The 21116-nt window shown below is 41.2% G+C and overlaps 1 protein-coding gene across 2 annotated transcripts in view; it reads left to right on the top strand.

The window, feature by feature from the left end:
• Positions 1–21116, top strand: part of FH (fumarate hydratase) — a 173747-nt gene that overhangs the window by 90632 nt on the left and 61999 nt on the right. For both annotated transcript variants that reach the window (XM_073671459.1, XM_073671458.1), the window contains exon 5: positions 9324–9506. In XM_073671459.1, the coding sequence (XP_073527560.1) occupies positions 9324–9506 (183 nt within the window). The remainder of the gene's footprint in view (positions 1–9323; positions 9507–21116) is intronic.

Below are 21116 nucleotides of genomic sequence, written 5' to 3'. Positions count from 1 at the left end.
TTCATTGTAAAAGAAACTTCTGGCTCACAAATAGTGAGCTGGCTAGTCTCAATTGCGGTGTCCGTCACTGAGAAGAGGAGAAGAACAATGCTTGACATCGGATAAATCAGTGGTAGATGAATATATTGATTCACTCATACTACATTACATGCATACATACACACATTTAATGGAGATATATAAAAAAAAGCCTATGTAAACAGGCCAGTAGCCAAGTGTAAATCAACCCTTACAAATGGTACTGTGCAGTATCTATTTTATACCTAGTATACTGGACAGTAGAAAAGCTGTACTGTACAGCATATACATAGACAGACAGTCTAAGAGCGGTTACTGAGAATATTATATGTTCAGGACGGGAGAAGCGGTACTGTGCAGTGACACTACTACTGCTACCACACATGCCTTAACCACACACGCTATGAACATTACTACATAAGGGTTTGCAACCCAGGTAAGGAAGATTGTGAACTGCTGGTAGCTGGAAGACATATGTTATTTTCTTATAACAAGATATATTCCAAAGTTTTGTATTTAGATGTATTACTTTTTTTATGGAAGAAATAACTTAAGAGTATAGTCACAGAATTGAAGAATATCCTTTATCCATAGGCTGGATGATAATTTACTGATCGCTGGGGGCCTGCTTGCTTAGGACCTCCAACAATCTGTGAACATGGCTCTGATGTGGAAAACCTCTGCTCTGTTTCTTGTTTATAGGATGGCCAGGGAAAGCTGGGTTCAACACTCAACTTTTTCCAGCAGTCCCATAAACATTAAAGAGGTTATCCACTACATTAACTCAATTACTAGTTTTGCTATAAATGCTGCTCAGGTTACAGCAGGATTTGGTACGGCGAGGTATTTAGGGATATTCTCATCTATGGCAGCTAGTTCACATGAAAGGGACATGTAAAGTAGTGGCCAGACCCTTTAAATGGAGCATAGGTTGATCATGTTTACCTCCATTCACGACTGAGCTCTGCTCCGCCCCATAACAGAAATATAGTTTTTCATTCTTAATTTGGCTGGTGTTATCACTAATCACACCTCTGCAACCATTAAAGCGGTTTTCCCACGAACAAAAGTTGATTTGATCAGACCATGTTCCTGTACGGTCAGACACAGCCATTACACAGTACACAGCAGGAGCACATTTATAAGATTATCTCAGCACAGGAACATTTTATTTATACACATCCAATTGTGGAACTTATTATTCCAAGATCTATTGATTAAAATCAACTTTTATTCATGAGAAAACCCCTTTTAATTTATCTTCTGTCCTATGGTGTTGCAGCCAGTCATGTCTGACTTTTTTTAAATTTTGCAGAGTTTTGGATAAAACATAGTTTCAAAAGCCGGCGGCCAGTGATCATAGGCATAGATCCAGCTTCTCAGATGTTTCCCCAGTCAGCTTCTCCTTGCCCTGCTTCAGTTGATTGACATGTCTCTCCCACGTGTGTACATAGGGAGGGGCAGAGACCTGTCATTCTAAGCGAAGTGAAGATGGTGCTCTCTAGGAAGTTCAAAAAGTAAAGTTCTTTTATTGTTGCATACAAGTAACAAGATTGCAAGTTTAAACCTATACAGTCTTTATCAGGGTTAAAATGATGCTGTCTTGTTGCGTGTACATTAGTGTTCAAAATAATAGCAGTCCAATGTGACTAACCACATTAATCACACTTTTTCGTACCTATAATATAACCAGGGATGTATTCTTCTGTCCGAAGCCTCTATAGACTGAGCATGCCAGGAATGGCGCCATGACTACAATATGTCCAGGACGAGAGAGAGAGAAAGAGACAAATTTGTGGATACACCCCCATATTATTAGTACGTTATATATACAGCGCTCAGCGTAAGTGAGTACACCCCTGTATTATCAGTACATTATATATACAGCACTCAGCATAAGTGAGTACACCCCTGTATTATCAGTACATTATATATACCGTGCTCAGTATAAGTGAGTACTCCCCCATATTATTAGTACGTTATATATACAGCGCTCAGCGTAAGTGAGTACATCCCTGTATTATCAGTACATTATATATACAGCACTCAGCATAAGTGAGTACACCCCTGTATTATCAGTACATTATATATACCGTGCTCAGTATAAGTGAGTACACCCCCATATTATTAGTACGTTATATATACAGCGCTCAGCGTAAGTGAGTACACCCCCTGTATTATCAGTATACTATATATACAGCACTCAGCATAAGTGAGTACACCCCTGTATTATCAGAACATTATATATACAGTGCTCAGTATAAGTGAGTACACCCCCCTGTATTATCAGTACATTATATATACAGTGCTCAGTATAAGTGAGTACACCCCGGTATTATCAGTACATTATATATACAGTGCTCAGCATAAGTGAGTACACCCCTGTATTATCAGTACATTATACAAACAGTGCTCAGTATAAGTGAGTACACCCCCCTGTATTCTCAGTACATTACATATACAGCGCTCAGCATAAGTGAGTACACCCCTGTATTATCAGTACATTATATATACAGTGCTCAGCATAAGTGAGTACACCCCCTGTATTATCAGTACATTATATATACAGTTCTCAGCATAAGTGAGTACACCCCTGTATTATCAGTACATTATATATACAGTGCTCAGTATAAGTGAGCACACCCCTGTATTATCAGTATACTATATATACAGTGCTCAGTATAAGTGAGTACACCCCTGTATTATCAGAACATTATATATACAGTGCTCAGTATAAGTGAGTACACCCCCCTGTATTATCAGTACATTATATATACAGTGCTCAGTATAAGTGAGTACACCCCTGTATTATCAGTACATTATATATACAGTGCTCAGCATAAGTGAGTACACCCCTGTATTATCAGTACATTATATATACAGAGCTCAGTATAAGTGAGTACACCCCTGTATTATCAGTACATTATATATACAGTGCTCAGCATAAGTGAGTACACCCCTGTATTATCAGTACATTATACAAACAGTGCTCAGTATAAGTGAGTACACCCCCCTGTATTCTCAGTACATTACATATACAGCGCTCAGCATAAGTGAGTACACCCCTGTATTATCAGTACATTATATATACAGTGCTCAGCATAAGTGAGTACACCCCCTGTATTATCAGTACATTATATATACAGTTCTCAGCATAAGTGAGTACACCCCTGTATTATCAGTACATTATATATACAGTGCTCAGTATAAGTGAGTACACCCCTGTATTATCAGTACATTATATATACAGTTCTCAGCATAAGTGAGTACACCCCTGTATTATCAGTACATTATATATACAGCGCTCAGCATAAGTGAGTACACCCCTGTATTATCAGTACATTATATATACAGAGCTCAACATAAGTGAGTACACCCCTGTATTATCAGTACATTATATATACAGTGCTCAGCATAAGTGAGTACACCCCTGTATTATCAGTACATTATATATACAGGGCTCAGCATAAGTGAGTACACCCCTGTATTCTCAGTACGTTATACATACAGTGCTCAGCATAAGTGAGTACACCCCTGTATTATCAGTACATTATATATACAGTGCTCAGCATAAGTGAGTACACCCCCTGTATTATCAGTACATTATATATACAGTTCTCAGCATAAGTGAGTACACCCCTGTATTATCAGTACATTATATATACAGTGCTCAGTATAAGTGAGCACACCCCTGTATTATCAGTATACTATATATACAGTGCTCAGTATAAGTGAGTACACCCCTGTATTATCAGAACATTATATATACAGTGCTCAATATAAGTGAGTACACCCCCCTGTATTATCAGTACATTATATATACAGTGCTCAGTATAAGTGAGTACACCCCCTGTATTATCAGTACATTATATATACAGGGCTCAGCATAAGTGAGTACACCCCTGTATTATCAGTACATTATATATACAGGGCTCAGCATAAGTGAGTACACCCCTGTATTATCAGTACGTTATACATACAGTGCTCAGCATAAGTGAGTACACCCCTGTATTATCAGTACATTATATATACAGGGCTCAGCATAAGTGAGTACACCCCTGTATTATCAGTACATTATATATACAGAGCTCAGCATAAGTGAGTACACCCCTGTATTATCAGTACGTTATACATACAGTGCTCAGCATAAGTGAGTACACCCCTGTATTATCAGTACATTATATATACAGTGCTCAGCATAAGTGAGTACACCCCCTGTATTATCAGTACATTATATATACAGTTCTCAGCATAAGTGAGTACACCCCTGTATTATCAGTACATTATATATACAGTGCTCAGTATAAGTGAGCACACCCCTGTATTATCAGTATACTATATATACAGTGCTCAGTATAAGTGAGTACACCCCTGTATTATCAGAACATTATATATACAGTGCTCAATATAAGGGAGTACACCCCCCTGTATTATCAGTACATTATATATACAGTGCTCAGTATAAGTGAGTACACCCCCTGTATTATCAGTACATTATATATACAGGGCTCAGCATAAGTGAGTACACCCCTGTATTATCAGTACATTATATATACAGGGCTCAGCATAAGTGAGTACACCCCTGTATTATCAGTACATTATATATACAGGGCTCAGCATAAGTGAGTACACCCCTGTATTATCAGTACATTATATATACAGGGCTCAGTATAAGTGAGTACACCCCCTGTATTCTCAGTACGTTATACATACAGCGCTCAGTATAAGTGAGTACACCCCCTGTATTATCAGTATACTATATATACAGGGCTCAGCGTAAGTGAGTACACCCCTGTATTATGAGTACATTATATATACAGAGCTCAAAAATAAGTGAGTACACCCCTGTATTATCAGTACATTATATATACAGCGCTCAGCGTAAGTGAGTACACCCCTGTATTATCAGTACATTATATATACAGTTCTCAGCATAAGTGAGTACACCCCTGTATTATCAGTACATTATATATACAGTGCTCAGCATAAGTGAGTGCACCCCTGTATTATCAGTACATTATATATACAGGGCTCAGCATAAGTGAGTACACCCCTGTATTCTCAGTACGTTATACATACAGCGCTCAGTATAAGTGAGTACACCCCCTGTATTATCAGTACGTTATATATACATCGCTCAGCATGAGTATACCCCTGTATTCTCAGTACATTATATATACAGCTATATATACAGCGCTCAGTATAAGTGAGTACACCCCCTGTATTCTCAGTACGTTATATATACAGAGCTCAGCATAAGTGAGTACACCTCCTGTATTATCAGTACATTATATATACAGCGCTCAGCGTGAGTACACTCCCTGTATTATCAGTACATTATATATACAGCGCTCAGTATAAGTGAGTACACTCCTGTATTATCAGTACATTATATATACAGGGCTCAGTATAAGTGAGTACACCCCTGTATTATCAGTACATTATATACACAGTGCTCAGCATTAGTGAGTACACCCCCTGTATTATCAGTACATTATATATACAGAGCTCAGTATAAGTGAGTACACCCCCATATTCTCAGTACATTATATATACAGCACTCAGCGTGAGTACACCCCCTGTATTCTCAGTACGTTATACCTACAGCACTCAGTATAAGTGAGTACACCCCCTGTATTCTCAGTACGTTATACATACAGCGCTCAGCGTGAGTACACCCCTGTATTATCAGTACATTATATATACAGCGCTCAGCATAAGTGAGTACACCCACTGTATTATCAGTACATTATACATAGTGCTCAGTGTCCGTACACCCCCCTGTATTATCAGTACATTATATATACAGTGCTCAGTATAAGTGAGTACACCCCCCTGTATTCTCAGTACGTTATACATACAGCGCTCAGCGTGAGTATACCCCCCTGTATTCTCAGTATTTTATATATACAGCGCTCAGTGTAAGTGAGTACACCCCCTGTATTCTCAGTACGTTATACATACAGCGCTCAGCGTGAGTATACCCCCCAGTATTCTTAGTACATTATATATATATATATATATATATATATATATACAGCACTCAGCGTAAGTGAGTACACCCCCTCTATTCTCAGTACATTATATATACAGGGCTCAGTATAAGTGAGTACACCCCTGTATTCTCAGTACATTATACATACAGTGCTCAGTATAAGTGAGTACACCCCCATATTATCAGTACACTATATATACAGAGCTCAGTATAAGTGAGTACACCCCCTGTATTCTCAGTACATTATACATACAGTGCTCAGTATAAGTGAGTACACCCACTGTATTATCAGTACATTATACATAGTGCTCAGTGTCCGTACACCCCCCTGTATTATCAGTACATTATATATACAGAGCTCAGTATAAGTGAGTACACCCCCTGTATTATCAGTACATTATATATACAGTGCTCAGTATAAGTGAGTACACCCCCAGTATTCTCAGTACATTATATATACAGCGCTCAGCGTGAGTACACCCCTCTGTATTCTCAGTACGTTATATATGCAGCGTTCAGCGTGAGTACACCCCCTGTATTATCAATACATTATACATACAGTGCTCAGTATAAGTGAGTACACCCCCTGTATTATCAGTACATTATACATACAGAGCTCAGTGTCTGTACACCCCCCTGTATTATCAGTACATTATATATACAGAGCTCAGTATAAGTGAGTACACCCCCTGTATTATCAGTACATTATATATACAGCGCTCAGTATAAGTGAGTACACTCCTGTATTCTCAGTACATTATATATACAGCGCTCAGCGTGAGTACACCCCTCTGTATTCTCAGTACGTTATATATGCAGCGTTCAGCGTGAGTACACCCCTGTATTATCAGTATACTATATATACAGCGCTCAGCATAGGTGAGTACACCCCTGTATTATCAGTATACTATATATACAGCGCTCAGTGTCCGTACACCCCCCTGTATTCTCAGTACATTATATATACAGCGCTCAGCGTGAGTACACCCCCCTGTATTCTCAGTACGTTATATATGCACCGTTCAGCGTGAGTACACCCCCCTCTATTCTCAGTACATCTTATATACGCTGGGCGCGTCCTTCTGTCCGAAGTCGGGATGGGTGGTGCCTGCGCAGTATGGCGCCGAAGTCAGCACATGTGCAAACCGCACTACGATGCCATTTTATTGAAGACACTGTATATGCGAATTTGCAGACAGTGTCTTTAAAAAATGACGCACGATAGCGCTGTATGCGCATATGCTGACTCCGGCGCCATTCATAAAATTAAAAATGTACCAATAAAAATGCTCACCACCTGGGCGTAGAACGGGTTCAATAGCTAGTAAATTTATATTACCGCATGTCAAACAATTTACCAGTTGGTGCAGTAGATTCTAAGAAAACCAACAGACTCTGCATTCATGATCTCCATGTTTTTGAGTCTGTGTATTTGAATAATTAATTGAAAGAGGGGGTGTTCAAAATAATAGCAGTGTGGAGTTCAATTAGTGAGGTCAGTCATTCTGTGAAGAAACAGATATGAATCAGGTGGCCCTTATTTAAGGGTGAAGCCAGCACATGTTGTACATGCATTTTTCCTTGAAAGCCTGAGAAATTTGGGCCGTTCGAGACATTGTTCAGAAGAACAGCGGACTTTGATTAAAAATTTGATTGGAAAGGGTAAAAATTATAATGAAGTGCAGACAATGATAGCTAAAATGATCTCCAGTGCTTTAAAATGGAAAGCAAAACCAGAGAGACGTGGAAGAAAACAGAAGACTACCATTCGAATGGATCAAAGAATAGCCAGAATGGCTAAGGCTCAGCCAATGATCAGCTCCAGGATGATCAAAGACAGTCTCAAGTTACCTGTGCATACTGTGACAGCTAGAAGACGCCTGTGTGAAGTCCCCACAAAATCCCACTGTTAAAAAAAAGACATGTACTGAAGAGGATACAATTTGCCAAAGAACACATCAACTGGCCTAAAGAGAAATGGAGAAACATTTTGTTAACTGATGAAAGTAAAATTGTTCTTTTTGGGTCCAAGGGCCACAGACAGTTCATCAGACGACCCCCAAACTCTGCATTCAAGCCTCAGTACACTCTGAAGACAGTGAAGCATGATGGTGCAAGCATCATGATATGGGCATGTTTCTCTTACTATGGTGCCGGACCTATTTACCACATACTAGGGATCATGGACCAGTTTGCATATATTAAAACACTTGAAGAGGTCATGTTGCCCCACGCTGAAGAGGATATGACCTTGAAATGGGTGTTTCAACAAGACAACGAACCTAAACCGCAGTAAAAGAGCAAAATCTTGGTTACAGTCCTACAAAATTGAGGTTATGGAGTGGCCAGCCCAATCCCCAGACCTTAAGCCGATAGAACACCTGTTGGGTGACATGAAAAATGCCATTTCTGAGGCAAAGCCAACAAATGCCAAAAAAACTGTTGGATGTAGTCAAAGCATCCTGGCTAGAATAACAGTTGACAGGTACCAGAAGTTGGTTGACTCTATGCAACATAGATGTGAAGCAGTTCTAAAAAACTGTGGTACTGGTTATACAACTAAATATTAAGTTAGTGATTCACAGGAATGCTAAATCCTCAAAAAGAGAGTACATATTGTGACTTTGTAAAGACAAATGCAGACACTGCTACGTTTTAGAACAGCCCAAGGTAAATTTTTTGTTATTTTCTGTAAAGTACCATAGTTAAAAATTATATACGTTTCTCTTCATGTTTTGAATTTGAAAACCATGTGCAATGTTCCCAATGCATGGAAATAAAGACTAGTATAAAGATTTTGTGCTTAACTCATGTTTCTGAACACACTACTATTATTTTGAACACTACTATATATAACAATAAAAAAACTCTTGTTTTACTTTCTGAGCATCCTAGAGCTCACTGTCTTCACTTTGCTTATAATCTGCATCGAGTAGATTTCCCGAGCACCTATGGACTGTCGCTTCTATTTTGTTCTGGGTATGATGGAAACAAGCTGGTGATGATTAATTGGAGACCTGTCATTCCGCCACAGCAGAGATGAGCCAATAATCCAATGTCTCCTTGTAATTCCCAGCAAGACTGTTTTTTTTTTTTTTTTTTTCTTTCTTTCAGAAAACACCTTAGCTTTTCAAAGAATGACTGAACCTGGATGTCATATCTCATTCAGGCTCTGAATCATGCCACCTGAAGTTCGGGCAGCGTGAATCGATTATATTCCCTTTTTAATAGTTTTAGTAAATTAGTTTAATCCATGTCCTGTCTCTAATCGGCAAACTGGTAAGAAATTCTTTATTTTCTTGACTTTTAGAGTTCCAATGACACTTTTCCCACTGCGATGCATATTGCTGCTGCCAAAGAAGTCAATGAAGTTCTGTTACCTGGACTGAAACTGCTGCATGATGCTTTAGAAAGAAAATCAAAAGAATTTGTAAATATTATCAAAATTGGCCGCACCCACACACAAGATGCTGTGCCGCTCACTTTGGGACAGGTATGGAGAAACTGCAGAGTTGTATTGGAATGTGTTTTTTTTTTAAAAAAAAATGTATTTTATTTAACCCCTTAACGACCGCTGATGCACGTTAAAACAGCGGCCTTTAAGGGGCCTTATTCACTCGTCGCCGTTTTAAAATGGCGATCAGGAATAAGGAAATGGCGCCCCTCCAGAATCAGAAAATCTTCAGGGTCTCCGCTATCGAGAGTAGCTGAGACCCAGGAGAACCCAATCAAGGCCAGTTTTTCCGGTCCCCGATCACCTATAAGAAAAAAAAAAGTGTCTGCTAATAAATAGGTTGTCCACTACTAGGACAACCCCTTCTTTATCTAAATGTTCAACCCCTTCAGATGTTTTGAATTTTAAGATGAAGTCAGAGCTGCAGTTGATCTCTGGTTTCCTCTTCATGTTCAAAATGTCCGAAGGCAGATAAGGTGATGCCAATGCTGATTATGCGCTGGACACTACATGTCATAACCACACGAGAGCCCTGGAATGGCGCCGGCATGGGAGGCAAGTATTCCATTGGGGTTGGTCTTTGGGTTGGGGTTAGGATTTTTTCAAAAATTTAAGAAAAAATTATTGCGACTAGTGTTTAAGCGCAAGTGTTCGCTACTCAGGTTTGCTGTTAAACAACACAAAAAAATTGCGGGGATTTCCTGCCATACACGGGCAATCCCTGCATGGTTTTTTTTGGGGTGTTGAACAGCTACGAGCTGGGAACTCGAGCATGTTATTCGAGTACCCACGATACTCTGTGCATACCCAAGTACCTAATTCAAACTCTAGTAGTTGTAAAGTAGACATAAATGGAAGTCATATCGAGCAAATATTACCACTGTTATGAAGTACAATATGTCACCAAAAAACAGTCTCAGAATCGCTGGGATCCATTGAAGCTTTCCAGAGTTATTACTACATAAAGTGACACTGGACAGAATTAAAAAATTTGGCCTGGTCCTAAAGGTCAAAATTGGCTTGGTCACTAACTGGTTAAGGATTATCACTCTAAGTATCACTATATAAATGTTGTACTTGCCAACCAAGTGAAATGGGGTTTATGGGTTTTAACCTAATTATCAACAGTTAGTGAACAAGTCCAAGTTTTAAAGTCTGACAAGTCACATTATGAGGTATTAACTTTGGAATTTTTCAACATATCCCAGTGATATATATATTTTTCAAACTGTTAATTTTTATTGAAAGTTTAAAGCAGGGCTGTTGAGTCTGTAAGCCAAATCACCAACTTAATTTCCCTGACTTCCGACCCCACGACTCCGACTCCACAGCACTGCCTCACTACTGAGCATGTACATAAAGTGCAGCACAGATTCATCTCAACAAAAGCTTAGATCATGAATAGAACACACAATCGGACATTTCATAACTTTCTCAAATTCTTTTGTAAACATTTACTGCACATCCTGCATTAAACTACTGTACCAATTTATTATATTTAGGAGTCGATCCATTTTATGCCGACTCCAACCCCACCAAAATGGACACACTCTTAACTCCTCAACCCTCGTTTAAAGATCAAACAATGTAAATGTACAATAAGACAACATAACTTTTCAATACAATTATGGGAAGCAAAGCAATAAGGAGATTGTCGGAAAGGAAAAAGAAGGGGGTGGGAAGGAAAACCCGAGGAGGAGATAAATTCTGTCTGTTGGATGAAAATTTATTAAGGGGAATCCGGATTAGCAGAAGCCTGCAGATGTAGTGGTGGTATGGCAAAGAGGGTGTGGTTACTGCATTCTATCCAGGGTAATTAGATTTTCTTGAACTTATGTATCTTGTTTGTTAGTATTGCTTAGTTTATCATTTAATCATATACCAAGAAATTAGCCTTTTAGCGTCTAAAAAATCTATTTCCTATTTTTTCCAAGCTGACAAGGGTGTGGGAATGTGTGGGGTTGTTGTGGATATGTTTGTTTAAGTAGGGCCTCCCAGGGATTTTTTTTTTAGGTTATGATATGTAACGGAATAAATAAAGAAATATACATTGATCCAGGGCCTGCACACTTTGGGGAAAAGGCATCATATATGGTAAGTGTCGCCTTTGGATTGGCAACCTCTGAAGCTTTGGGATGAGTAGTTAATACAGCTTTAGATACTCTGGCTTGGGTTAGATACCATCTCATCATAAAGAAACAAACTATAAAGTATTGAGTAAACCACTTGTGGTGGAGGAGCAGAGTTGAGTCCAATCTGAGTCAGAGCGGCACCAATATCTGATTCTTAGTGAGAGGTGTAAGTTAGGTTGTGTCTGTTGGCATGGTTTATGTTTAGAATAAAGAAGTGAGATGGTACCTTTGGCATGAGGGTTTTGGCGACATCTCTGTTCAAATGGAGTAAAGGAGTAAGGTGGGGTAGTATTCCTCAAAAGCGAAGTAATCATATACTTGAGGTAATGGAATACTTATTTCGGGGGAGGGGTAGATTCAATTTTTATTGGAGAACAGGACCTGGGATGATGCCATCCACGTTAAATAGTCAAATCTAGTGACCCAAGCTGCGATCCATTTGCGGAACGCTAATAGGAACTCCGCTTCTGGAGGGGAATGGTTGCTCCCACAGCGGTGCTAAATGTGTAAAGGGAGATGAGGGCAGAGAAATATTTTAGTGAATCTCAGATATTGAGTGAGTGGGACATTATGGGGTTTGAACTAATTTTGCCCTGGGTTCTGAGGATCCATAATAAGGTGTCAAGGGTCAGTGGGTGGCATTCCCAGGCTCCAGGAAGAACCAAAGAGGTGGTTGACGGGAAGCCTGAGATAGTGATTGGCCAATTGAGCTGCTTGAAAATATTTAGTCAGGTTAGGCACTCCCAGGCTGCGTTTCAAACAGTGGCGGTATAATGTGGCCCTATTTACACGAGGCAGGCCAACTCTCAAAACAGATTAGTTAAACAATCGAGAGAACTCTGAATAGTTAAATTAATTCGGGGAGCAATGCCCTTTTGAGAGTTTGTACGTGAACTAGCCAGGAAAGCTTTGCATTTAACCAGCATTTGAAGTAGTGAGCAGCGTTAACACAGGATTTGTGCTGCGAAGATAAATTCAAGGTAAGCGGTCAATTTAACGCCAAGGTAATAGTTAATTAGAGGTCCACTAAAAGTTCTGTCTTAATTGTGTTATCATAGAGGTGGGAAGAGAGATATTCATAGCTTGAGATTTTGATTTATTATCCCCTAGAATGGATATCAGTTTAACGTTAGAAAGGGTTTGTATGTGGGGAGCGAAATTTGAGGGTAGGTATGTAAGAGCAAAATGTCATTTGTGAACATAGTGTGGTAGAGCGGCTTGCTCGGCTGTACACGGAAGTAGACACAGAACGCTGTCTCTTTAAGTTTCGGATTAGTTTATTAAAGGAGTTGTCCACTACTTTTTACGATTCCCCCAATGTATTAACCCTGTGCTAATAAGACTTTTTGTAATTACCTTTTGGTAGTCTTTATTGCCTGTGAGCGGCGCTATCCTGGGCTGTGCACATCCTCTTTGACATCCGCTGATGTCACGTCAAGTTCCGGCTGCAGCCGGGCGTGACATCAGTGCTGCGTTCCACGGTGGATGCTGGGCTGTGGGCGCGTCACACCCAGCATCCACCGCGCGCTTTACCTCTCCTCATTCATTGAGAAAGCATGCTGTGGATGCTGGGTGTGACGCGTGGGGTAACCCCGCCCACAGCCCAGCATCCACCGCACCATATCACTGATGTCATGCCTCACTTGACATCATCCGGGGGGTCACGTGATGCCGGTGAGGTGCCAAGGATAGGGCCGCTCACGGGCAATAAAGACTACCAAAGGGAATTACAAAAAGTCTTATAATCACTGGGTTAATACATTGTCCATTACTTTTTAAGATTGCTCCAACTTCTTTAGCAACGGCATTAACCAATATAGAGTTAATACAATAAACACTGCCCTTCCGGCATAACGGCAAAGAAAAATAAAGTTGCAGCACAGTCCCTTACATCAGCTGGGGTCCGGCCACTCAGGGTTAACACACGGTTCAGGTTTAGCACAAAAATGCAAGCTACTCTCTCTGGAGCTAACCTTTCCAGATACTGAACAACACATGGTTCAAAAAGCTGGCTATTTAGACCCCAGACCACACCCTGGGGTGGAGATGTAGTGAACGACCTCCCACCCGCTCTATGATCCTTCACAAAAACTCAGCCCTTTTAAAATGACTGTTTAACCCCTTGCCACCGTTGGTGTGCTGGAGCGATACCTCTGTTTCAAATCACTGAAGCTAATGGCCGCAATGAAACATACCTCCTGTCCAGCACTTTGCAAGTGACTTTGTCACAATAGTTTGAAGGACTGTTGGAATTCCTATGTCTTAGATGTTTGAATTGTCGTGAAGGCTGATTGCCAGGGGTTCAATAGCTAGTAGGAAGTGTAGCAATGAGAGGGGATGGTCTTGTGTACGTTTTTTTGATGGAAAAAGAGTCTGCGGAGATAGTTACATCATACTAAAGCTGTAGGTTGACTGTACAGGGTATAGTTTTAAGATGGGAAATGATCAGTGAAATTACACCTGTGTAGCACTGCAAATAAGTAGGTTCGAGAGACTGAGTTAGAAGCTTTTGTGATGTCAAGTAACTAGACTTGCATCTAGTTTGCGTTGTTTGCAGTGGTGCAGGAGGTGAGAAACCCTTGATATGTTGTCAGCTTACCTGTGTGGCACAAGCCAACTTGATCTTTTTTTATTAGGTTGCCTAGACCGGTATTCAAACATTGGGCTAGGATTTAATCTAGAAGTTGAGGTATATATTAATCAAGTAAATAGGTCTATAGTTTGACCTTAAAGTATTGTCTCAGTTTTGTTTCGGTATCCTGGATATTGAGGCTGTTAGGGAAGCTGCTTTTATATATACAATATAGGGCTGAAAATCCATCAGGGCGTGTTTTTTTTAAATGTGTTTTAGTTGGAACTTGAGAGGTCACGGATTCTATTTCCCTTAGGGGAGATGGCTTGGTTTAGATGACTAAAGAAGGTTTGAGCGTGGGGAGTGCAATAGAACTAAGGAAATTGTCAATAGTGTGTTGGTTATTAGGGGAAGAATCTTTGTATAATTTTTTGAGCTGTTGTTGAAATACGGCGACAATTTGTTGTGGGTTAGTCATGATACCTGTCTTGGTATGCAACGGTATTGGGGTGCACTGTGTCGAATATATTTTAGGCGTCGAGTGAGGTGAGAATTACTTTTGGAGAGTATAAACATGCAGTTGTGACCAGAGTAGGGCTTGGTCTGCGTTCTCGCTGAGGCTAACTCAACTCAGCCGTGGGTGAGGTCTCTGCAAGTTGGAGGAGAGTTTTTTCAACTGGCATTATAAAGTTAACACCTTGCTTTCCAATTCTACTGTTCTAGCCAGTCTTTTTTTTCTATCACCCATGACAGTACCACGGACAGAAAGGATCTGCCCTTCAAGGACCGGAAACCTACAGGATAAAGAGGGCGCAACCTATCACACGCATCAGTTGGTTTCCTGTCCTTGACGGAGGAACCTACATCATGAGTGATTTCTCAGCGGAACCTAGAAGGTTTGGGTGCCAATTTAGAGGATCACCTTATTCAGGGAGAATGGACAAGAGAAGAGAAGTTGGGTTCCTCAAACCTGAAAGAACTACTGGCAGTGTAGCATGCTACGAAGAAACCCCTTTCACTCTTACAGGGGCATCATATGAGAGTCCTTTCAGACAACCAAATGGCAGTGGCCTACTTCAATCAGGGATGAACCAGGTCCATTTCTCTACTGGAAATGACCAACTGGATTTTTCAGATGGTGAAAAATCTTCTTTGCTAATAACGCTTCACATAACAGGGAAGGAAAACTGCAAAGTGGTAATCTTAAGCAGCGATCAGCTAAAGCAAGGAGAATGGGCTCTGAATCAGTTAATCTTCACTCAGATCATACACCTGTGGGGGCTTCCAGATATAGATCTATTCCCGAACAGACAGAAAAGGAAAGTGGAGAAGTTCTGTTATTTGGATCCCAGAGGTTCTTCCTAGTCAGATGGAACTACAATCTAGCTTGCGCTTTTCTGCTAGTGATGTGAATACCAACAGTTCTGAGGAAAATCGAGAGGATCATGCAAGAGTCATCTTGATAGCGCACTTTTAGCTCTGATGAGGCTAATGTCAGTCACCAAATCATGGGTACTACCAGAAGTTCTGGATCTAAGCTTCCAGTGTACGATTTGGCATCCTCAAGCAAACAGCCTGCATTTGACAGCATGGAACTTCAGAGATAATTTTTAAGGGAAAGAGGATTTTCTTCAAACCTGGTCTCTACCTTGCTCCAGAGTAGAAAGTCATAAACTACAAAAATTTATGGTAGAACCTGGAAAAAAATTCTAGCCATCTCAGGGAAAGACTAGAGGACAGGGTGCCAGTAAATGCCATTCTAGCATTTCTTCAGACAGGACTGCAATGGGGGCTTTTCCCTTCACCATTGACAGCACTGTACCGAGAGGGAGTATACGCCCCTAGGAACGGGAAACCTACAGAAATAAATAAAAAGGGCAGTAACTCTTCACTTACACCAGTGTGATATCCTGTTTCTGAAGAGGAGACCTATGGTCCGGTGGAGAGAGAAGAAAATATGCCTGGGGAGATTTCTCCAGGTTATGTGGACCTTGTGACATCCTGGCCGGATGGCTGTCCTGAGCCTGTGGGTAGTACGCTCATAGATTCCTGTTCTGATGTTCTCAGAAGGCCACTGATGGTTCCGGGAAGGAGCGCCGTGTGCTAAGTTCACACATTCAAGGATGGCGCCTGTTTATATAATGGTGCAAGCAGGGGCCATGCTACTTCCGAGTTCGGAGGTGAGGGCGGGTGTGACCTCAGACGACGCGAGTGGCACATGTGTATAAATCCAATGGCCATTTCCGGATTTGACATATGTGACCGGAAAGCAGTCACAGCCTGAGCAGCCATAGCTCTTCCCACTCCTCAAGAATGAAAGAAGCAGGAGTGGATATCTTTGTCAGTGTATGTGCAGCATGGAAAATCCGAGTTTGCCTGGTTGTGATGGAGATGATCTGAAACCTCCTCCTAGCGCAGTAGTTTCCAAGTCTTAGGATGGGGTGAGTGCCTTCATTTTCTCTTAAAGGTACGCTGACTATCGTTGGTACCTGTTTTTAGGATGGGCCCAAGAAAGCAGTTACAAAAACTAAGAACAAGCAATGTGCCTTGTGCAGGGAATCATAACCCAAATCCTATACTAAAAGGCTTTGCCGCTCTTGTATAGAAAAAACTGTGATGGAAGAGTCTCCTTTTCTATTTCAACAAATTAAAATATTAAAGACAAAGTTAAGAATACAGCTAAGAGAGAAATTAGTCATACCCGAGGCCCTTCCAGCTCATAAAGTTTGCATCATGTACCTTAAGAGGTTAGCTCGGAGGAAGAAATGGAGGAGTCCAGAGAATTAATTGACTCAGATTGTTCAGATCTGATGGTGAATATGGTGACTATGCTTTCCAGAAGAAGAGACAGAGAAATTGCTAATGATGATCAGGTCTACTATGGGAGTAGAATCTCCTAAAGAACGTATAGCGGCATGTAAAAGTTTGGGCACCCCTGGTCAAAATTACTATTATTGTGAACAGTTAAGTAAGTTTAAGTTGAAATGATCTCTAAAAGACCTAAAGTTGAAGGTTTCAGACCTTAATTAGCCTGTTAGGCTTATGGCTTGTCCACTATCATCGTTGGGTAAGGCCATGTGATGCAAATGTCCCAGCTTTATAAAAACTCAGCCTCTTCTAACTTTGTGCCACAATACAGAAGCTATGGGTTCTCCTAAGCAGCTGCCTAGCACTCTGAAAATGGTGGAGGCCCACAAAGCAGGAGAAGGATATAAGATGGCAAAGCGTTTACAAGTTGCCATTTCCTCAGTTCAAAATGTAATTAAGAAATGGCAATTAAAAGGAACAGTGGAGGTTAGGATAAGGTCTGGAAGTCCAAGCAAAATTTCAGTGAGAGCTGCTCGCAGGATTGCTAGAAAGGCAAATCTGATCCCCCGCTTGACTGCAAAAGACCTTCAGAAAGATTAGCAGACAATGGAGTTGAGGTACATTGTTCTACTGTTCAGAGACACCTGCACAAATATGGCCTTCATGGTAGAGTCATCAGAAGAAGACCTCTACTGCGTCCTCACCATAAAATTCAGCGTCAGAAGTAAACCTTTCCCATTTTAGGTCAATTAGGATTACCATAATTTTTAATATTTGCCTATATTAAGTTTGGAAGTGCATTGAGTGCATTAAAGTTGGATTGCTGCTAAAGGGGGAAAAAAAAAAACTCTTTAAATCTTCTTCCTTAGCGAGTGTGACCGGAGCGTAAGTGCAAACGGAAGTAAGTGGGTGACTTGTGATTCAGTGACTTTGTATTCAGGGAGTTTGGAAGGAAGGAATTTGGACTGAATTGCTGTCTGTATTTTATTAATTCTTTACATTTTTTTTAAATTAACATTTCTGCCTAGTGCAATGCCGATTAGGAAATGAGCTCCATTATTGACAGTGCTATCCAGTGTACATCTTGCCACATGTATGCAATCTTTGAACAGCCGGTCGTGGGTGCATACTGCTGTGCGAGATGTGTGCACGTTGTGCGTTTGGAAGCCCAGGTACTGGATCTAAATGAGTAGCTGGCAACACTGAGATCCATAGACAATATGGAAAGGAGTCTGCTGCTCACTGGGGTAGATGTGGGGGAGGGTGGTAGTATGGAGCTGCAGGACAGTGAGGCAGTTAGCTGAGTGACAGTTAGAAAGGGGGGTAGTGGGAAGAGTGCCAGGGAGGCTAGTCTTGATCTGGCACACCATAATAAGTTTGTAAAGTTGGCAGATGAAGGGGGTGTCAGTACAGGGGTAGCACTGCTGCAGCAAGCCATGTCCTCTGAAAGTCGGAGGAGTGTCAGCTCCAGTAAGGGGGGAAATAGGAGAACAGGGCAGGCCAGGCAGGTGCTGGTAGTGGGGGACTCAATTATTAGGGGAACAGATAGGGCAATCTGTCACAAAGACAGGGATCGTCGAACAGTGTGCTGCCTACCTGCGCTCGAGTGCAGCACATCGCTGATCAGGTTGACAGATTACTGGGAGGGGCTGGTGAGGACCCAGCGGTCATGGTGCACATTGGCACAAATGACAAAGTTAGAGGTTGGTGGAAGGTCCTTAAAGATGATTTCAGGGAATTAGGCTGCAAACTTAAAGCAAGGACCTCCAAGGTGGTATTCTCAGAAATACTGCCTGTGCCACGCCAGAGAGGCAACGGGAGATTAGGAACATAAATAAGTGGCTCAGGAATTGGTGTAGGAAGGAGGGGTTTGGGTTCCTGGAGAACGGGGCCGACTTCTCAGTTGGCTACAGGTTCTACGCTAGGGACGGGCTGCATCTCAATGGGGAGGGTGCATCTGTGCTGGGGGAGAAAATGGCTAGAAGGTTGGAGGAGTGTTTAGGGATTGGGGGGGGGGTATTCATTTTATAGGTGGGGAAGATAGTGCAGATAGTGACCTGGGCACAAATAAAGAAATTGGGGGTGGGGTTAGAACAGTCAATAAGGTAAGAAGGAATAGAGGTACAGAGAGATACATAAAATGCATGTACACTAATGCCAGAAGCCTCACCAACAAAATGGAGGAATTAGAATTAATTTTGTTGGAAAATAATTATGACATGGGGGGATATCTGAGACATGGCTGGATGAGGGCCATGACTGGGCAGTTAATTTACAGGGCTATAGTCTGTTCAGAAATGAATGTACAAACAAGCTAGAAGGGGGTGTGTGTGTGTGTGTGTTTATATGGAAAATCATCCATAAAACCCATCTTGATTGAGAATATACAGTACAGACCAAAAGTTTGGACACACCTTCTCATTTTAAAGATTTTTCTGTATTTTTATGACTTTGAAAATTGTGCATTCACACTGAAGGCATCAAAACTATGAATTAACACATGTTAAATTATATACTTAACAAAAAAGTGTGAAACGACTGAAAATATGTCTTATATTCTAGGTTCTTCAAAGTACCACCTTTTGCTTTGATGACTGCTTTGAACACTCTTGGCATTCTCTTGATGAGCTTCAAGAGGTAGTCACCGGAAATGGTTTTCACTTCACAGGTGTGCCCTGTCAGGTTTAATAAGTGGGATTTCTTGCCTTATAAATGGGGTTGGGACCATCAGTTGTGTTGTGCAGAAGTTAGGTGGATACACAGCTGATAGTCCTACTGAATAGACTGTTAGCAGCTTTTTTATTGTCGTAATACAAATTCTAAGTAAAGAAAAACGAGTGGCCATCATTACTTTAAGAAATGAAGGTCAGTCAGTCCGAAAAATTGGGCAAACTTTGAAAGTGTCCCCAAGTGCAGTTGCAAAAACCATCAAGCGCTACAAAGAAACTGGCTCACATGAGGACTGCCCCAGGAAAGGAAGACCAAGAGTCACCTCTGCTTCTGATAATTTTATCCGAGTCACCAGCCTCAGAAATCGCAGGTTAACAGCAGCTCAGATTAGAGACCAGTTCAATGCCACACAGAGTTCTAGCAGCAGACACATCTCTTCAACAACTGTTAAGAGGAGACTTTGTGCAGCAGGCCTTCATGGTAAAATTGCTGCTAGGAAACCACTGCTAAGGACAGGCAACAAGCAGAAGAGACTTGTTTGGGCTAAAGAACACAAGGAGTGGACATTAGACCAGTGGAAATCTGTGCTTTGGTCTGATGAGTTCAAATTTGAGATCTTTGGTTCCAACCACCGTGTCTTTGTGCGACGCAGAAAAGGTGAACGGATGGACTCTACATGCCTGGTTCCAACCGTGAAGCATGGAGGAGGAGGTGTGATGGTGTGGGGGTGCTTTGCTGGTGACACTGTTGGGGATTTATTCAAAATTGAAGGCATACTGAACCAGCATGGCTACCTCAGCATCTTGCAGCGGCATGCTATTCCATCCGGTTTGCGTTTAGTTGGACCATCATTTATTTTTCAACAGGGCAATGACCCCAAACACACCTCCAGGCTGTGTAAGGGTTATTTGACCAAGAAGGAGAGTGATGGGGTGCTACGCCAGATGACCTGGCCTCCACAGTCACCAGACCTGAACCCAATCGAGATGGTTTGGGGTGAGCTGGACCGCAGAGTGAAGGCAAAAGGGCCAACAAGTGCTAAGCATCTCTGGGAACTCCTTCAAGATTGTTGGAAGACCATTTCCGGTGACTACCTCTTGAAGCTCATCAAGAGAATGCCAAGAGTGTGCAAAGCAGTCATCAAAGCAAAAGGTGGCTTTTTTGAAGAACCTAGAATATGACATATTTTCTGTTGTTTCACACTTTTTTTGTTCAGTATATAATTCCACATGTGTTAATTCATAGTTTTGATGCCTTCAGTTTGAATGTACAATTTTCAAAGTCATAAAAATACAGAAAAATCTTTAAATGAGGTGTGTCCAAACTTTTGGTCTGTACTTTATGTGAATTTAATGAAAATGTAGAGTCCCTGTGGGTGGAGATAAGGGGAGGGGGAAAAAATAATAAATTACTGATAACGGTTTGTTATAAGTCTCCAAAAATAATGGAAGCTCCGGAGAATATCCT

The sequence above is a fragment of the Phyllobates terribilis genome, unplaced genomic scaffold (genome assembly GCF_046119375.1).
Source record: "Phyllobates terribilis strain yellow unplaced genomic scaffold, ASM4611937v1 Scaffold_3__8_contigs__length_932513732, whole genome shotgun sequence".
Taxonomy (NCBI): Eukaryota; Metazoa; Chordata; class Amphibia; order Anura; family Dendrobatidae; genus Phyllobates; species Phyllobates terribilis.
Note: the sequence above shows the minus strand (reverse complement) of the source record. Positions and strands in the feature narration are given on the sequence as shown.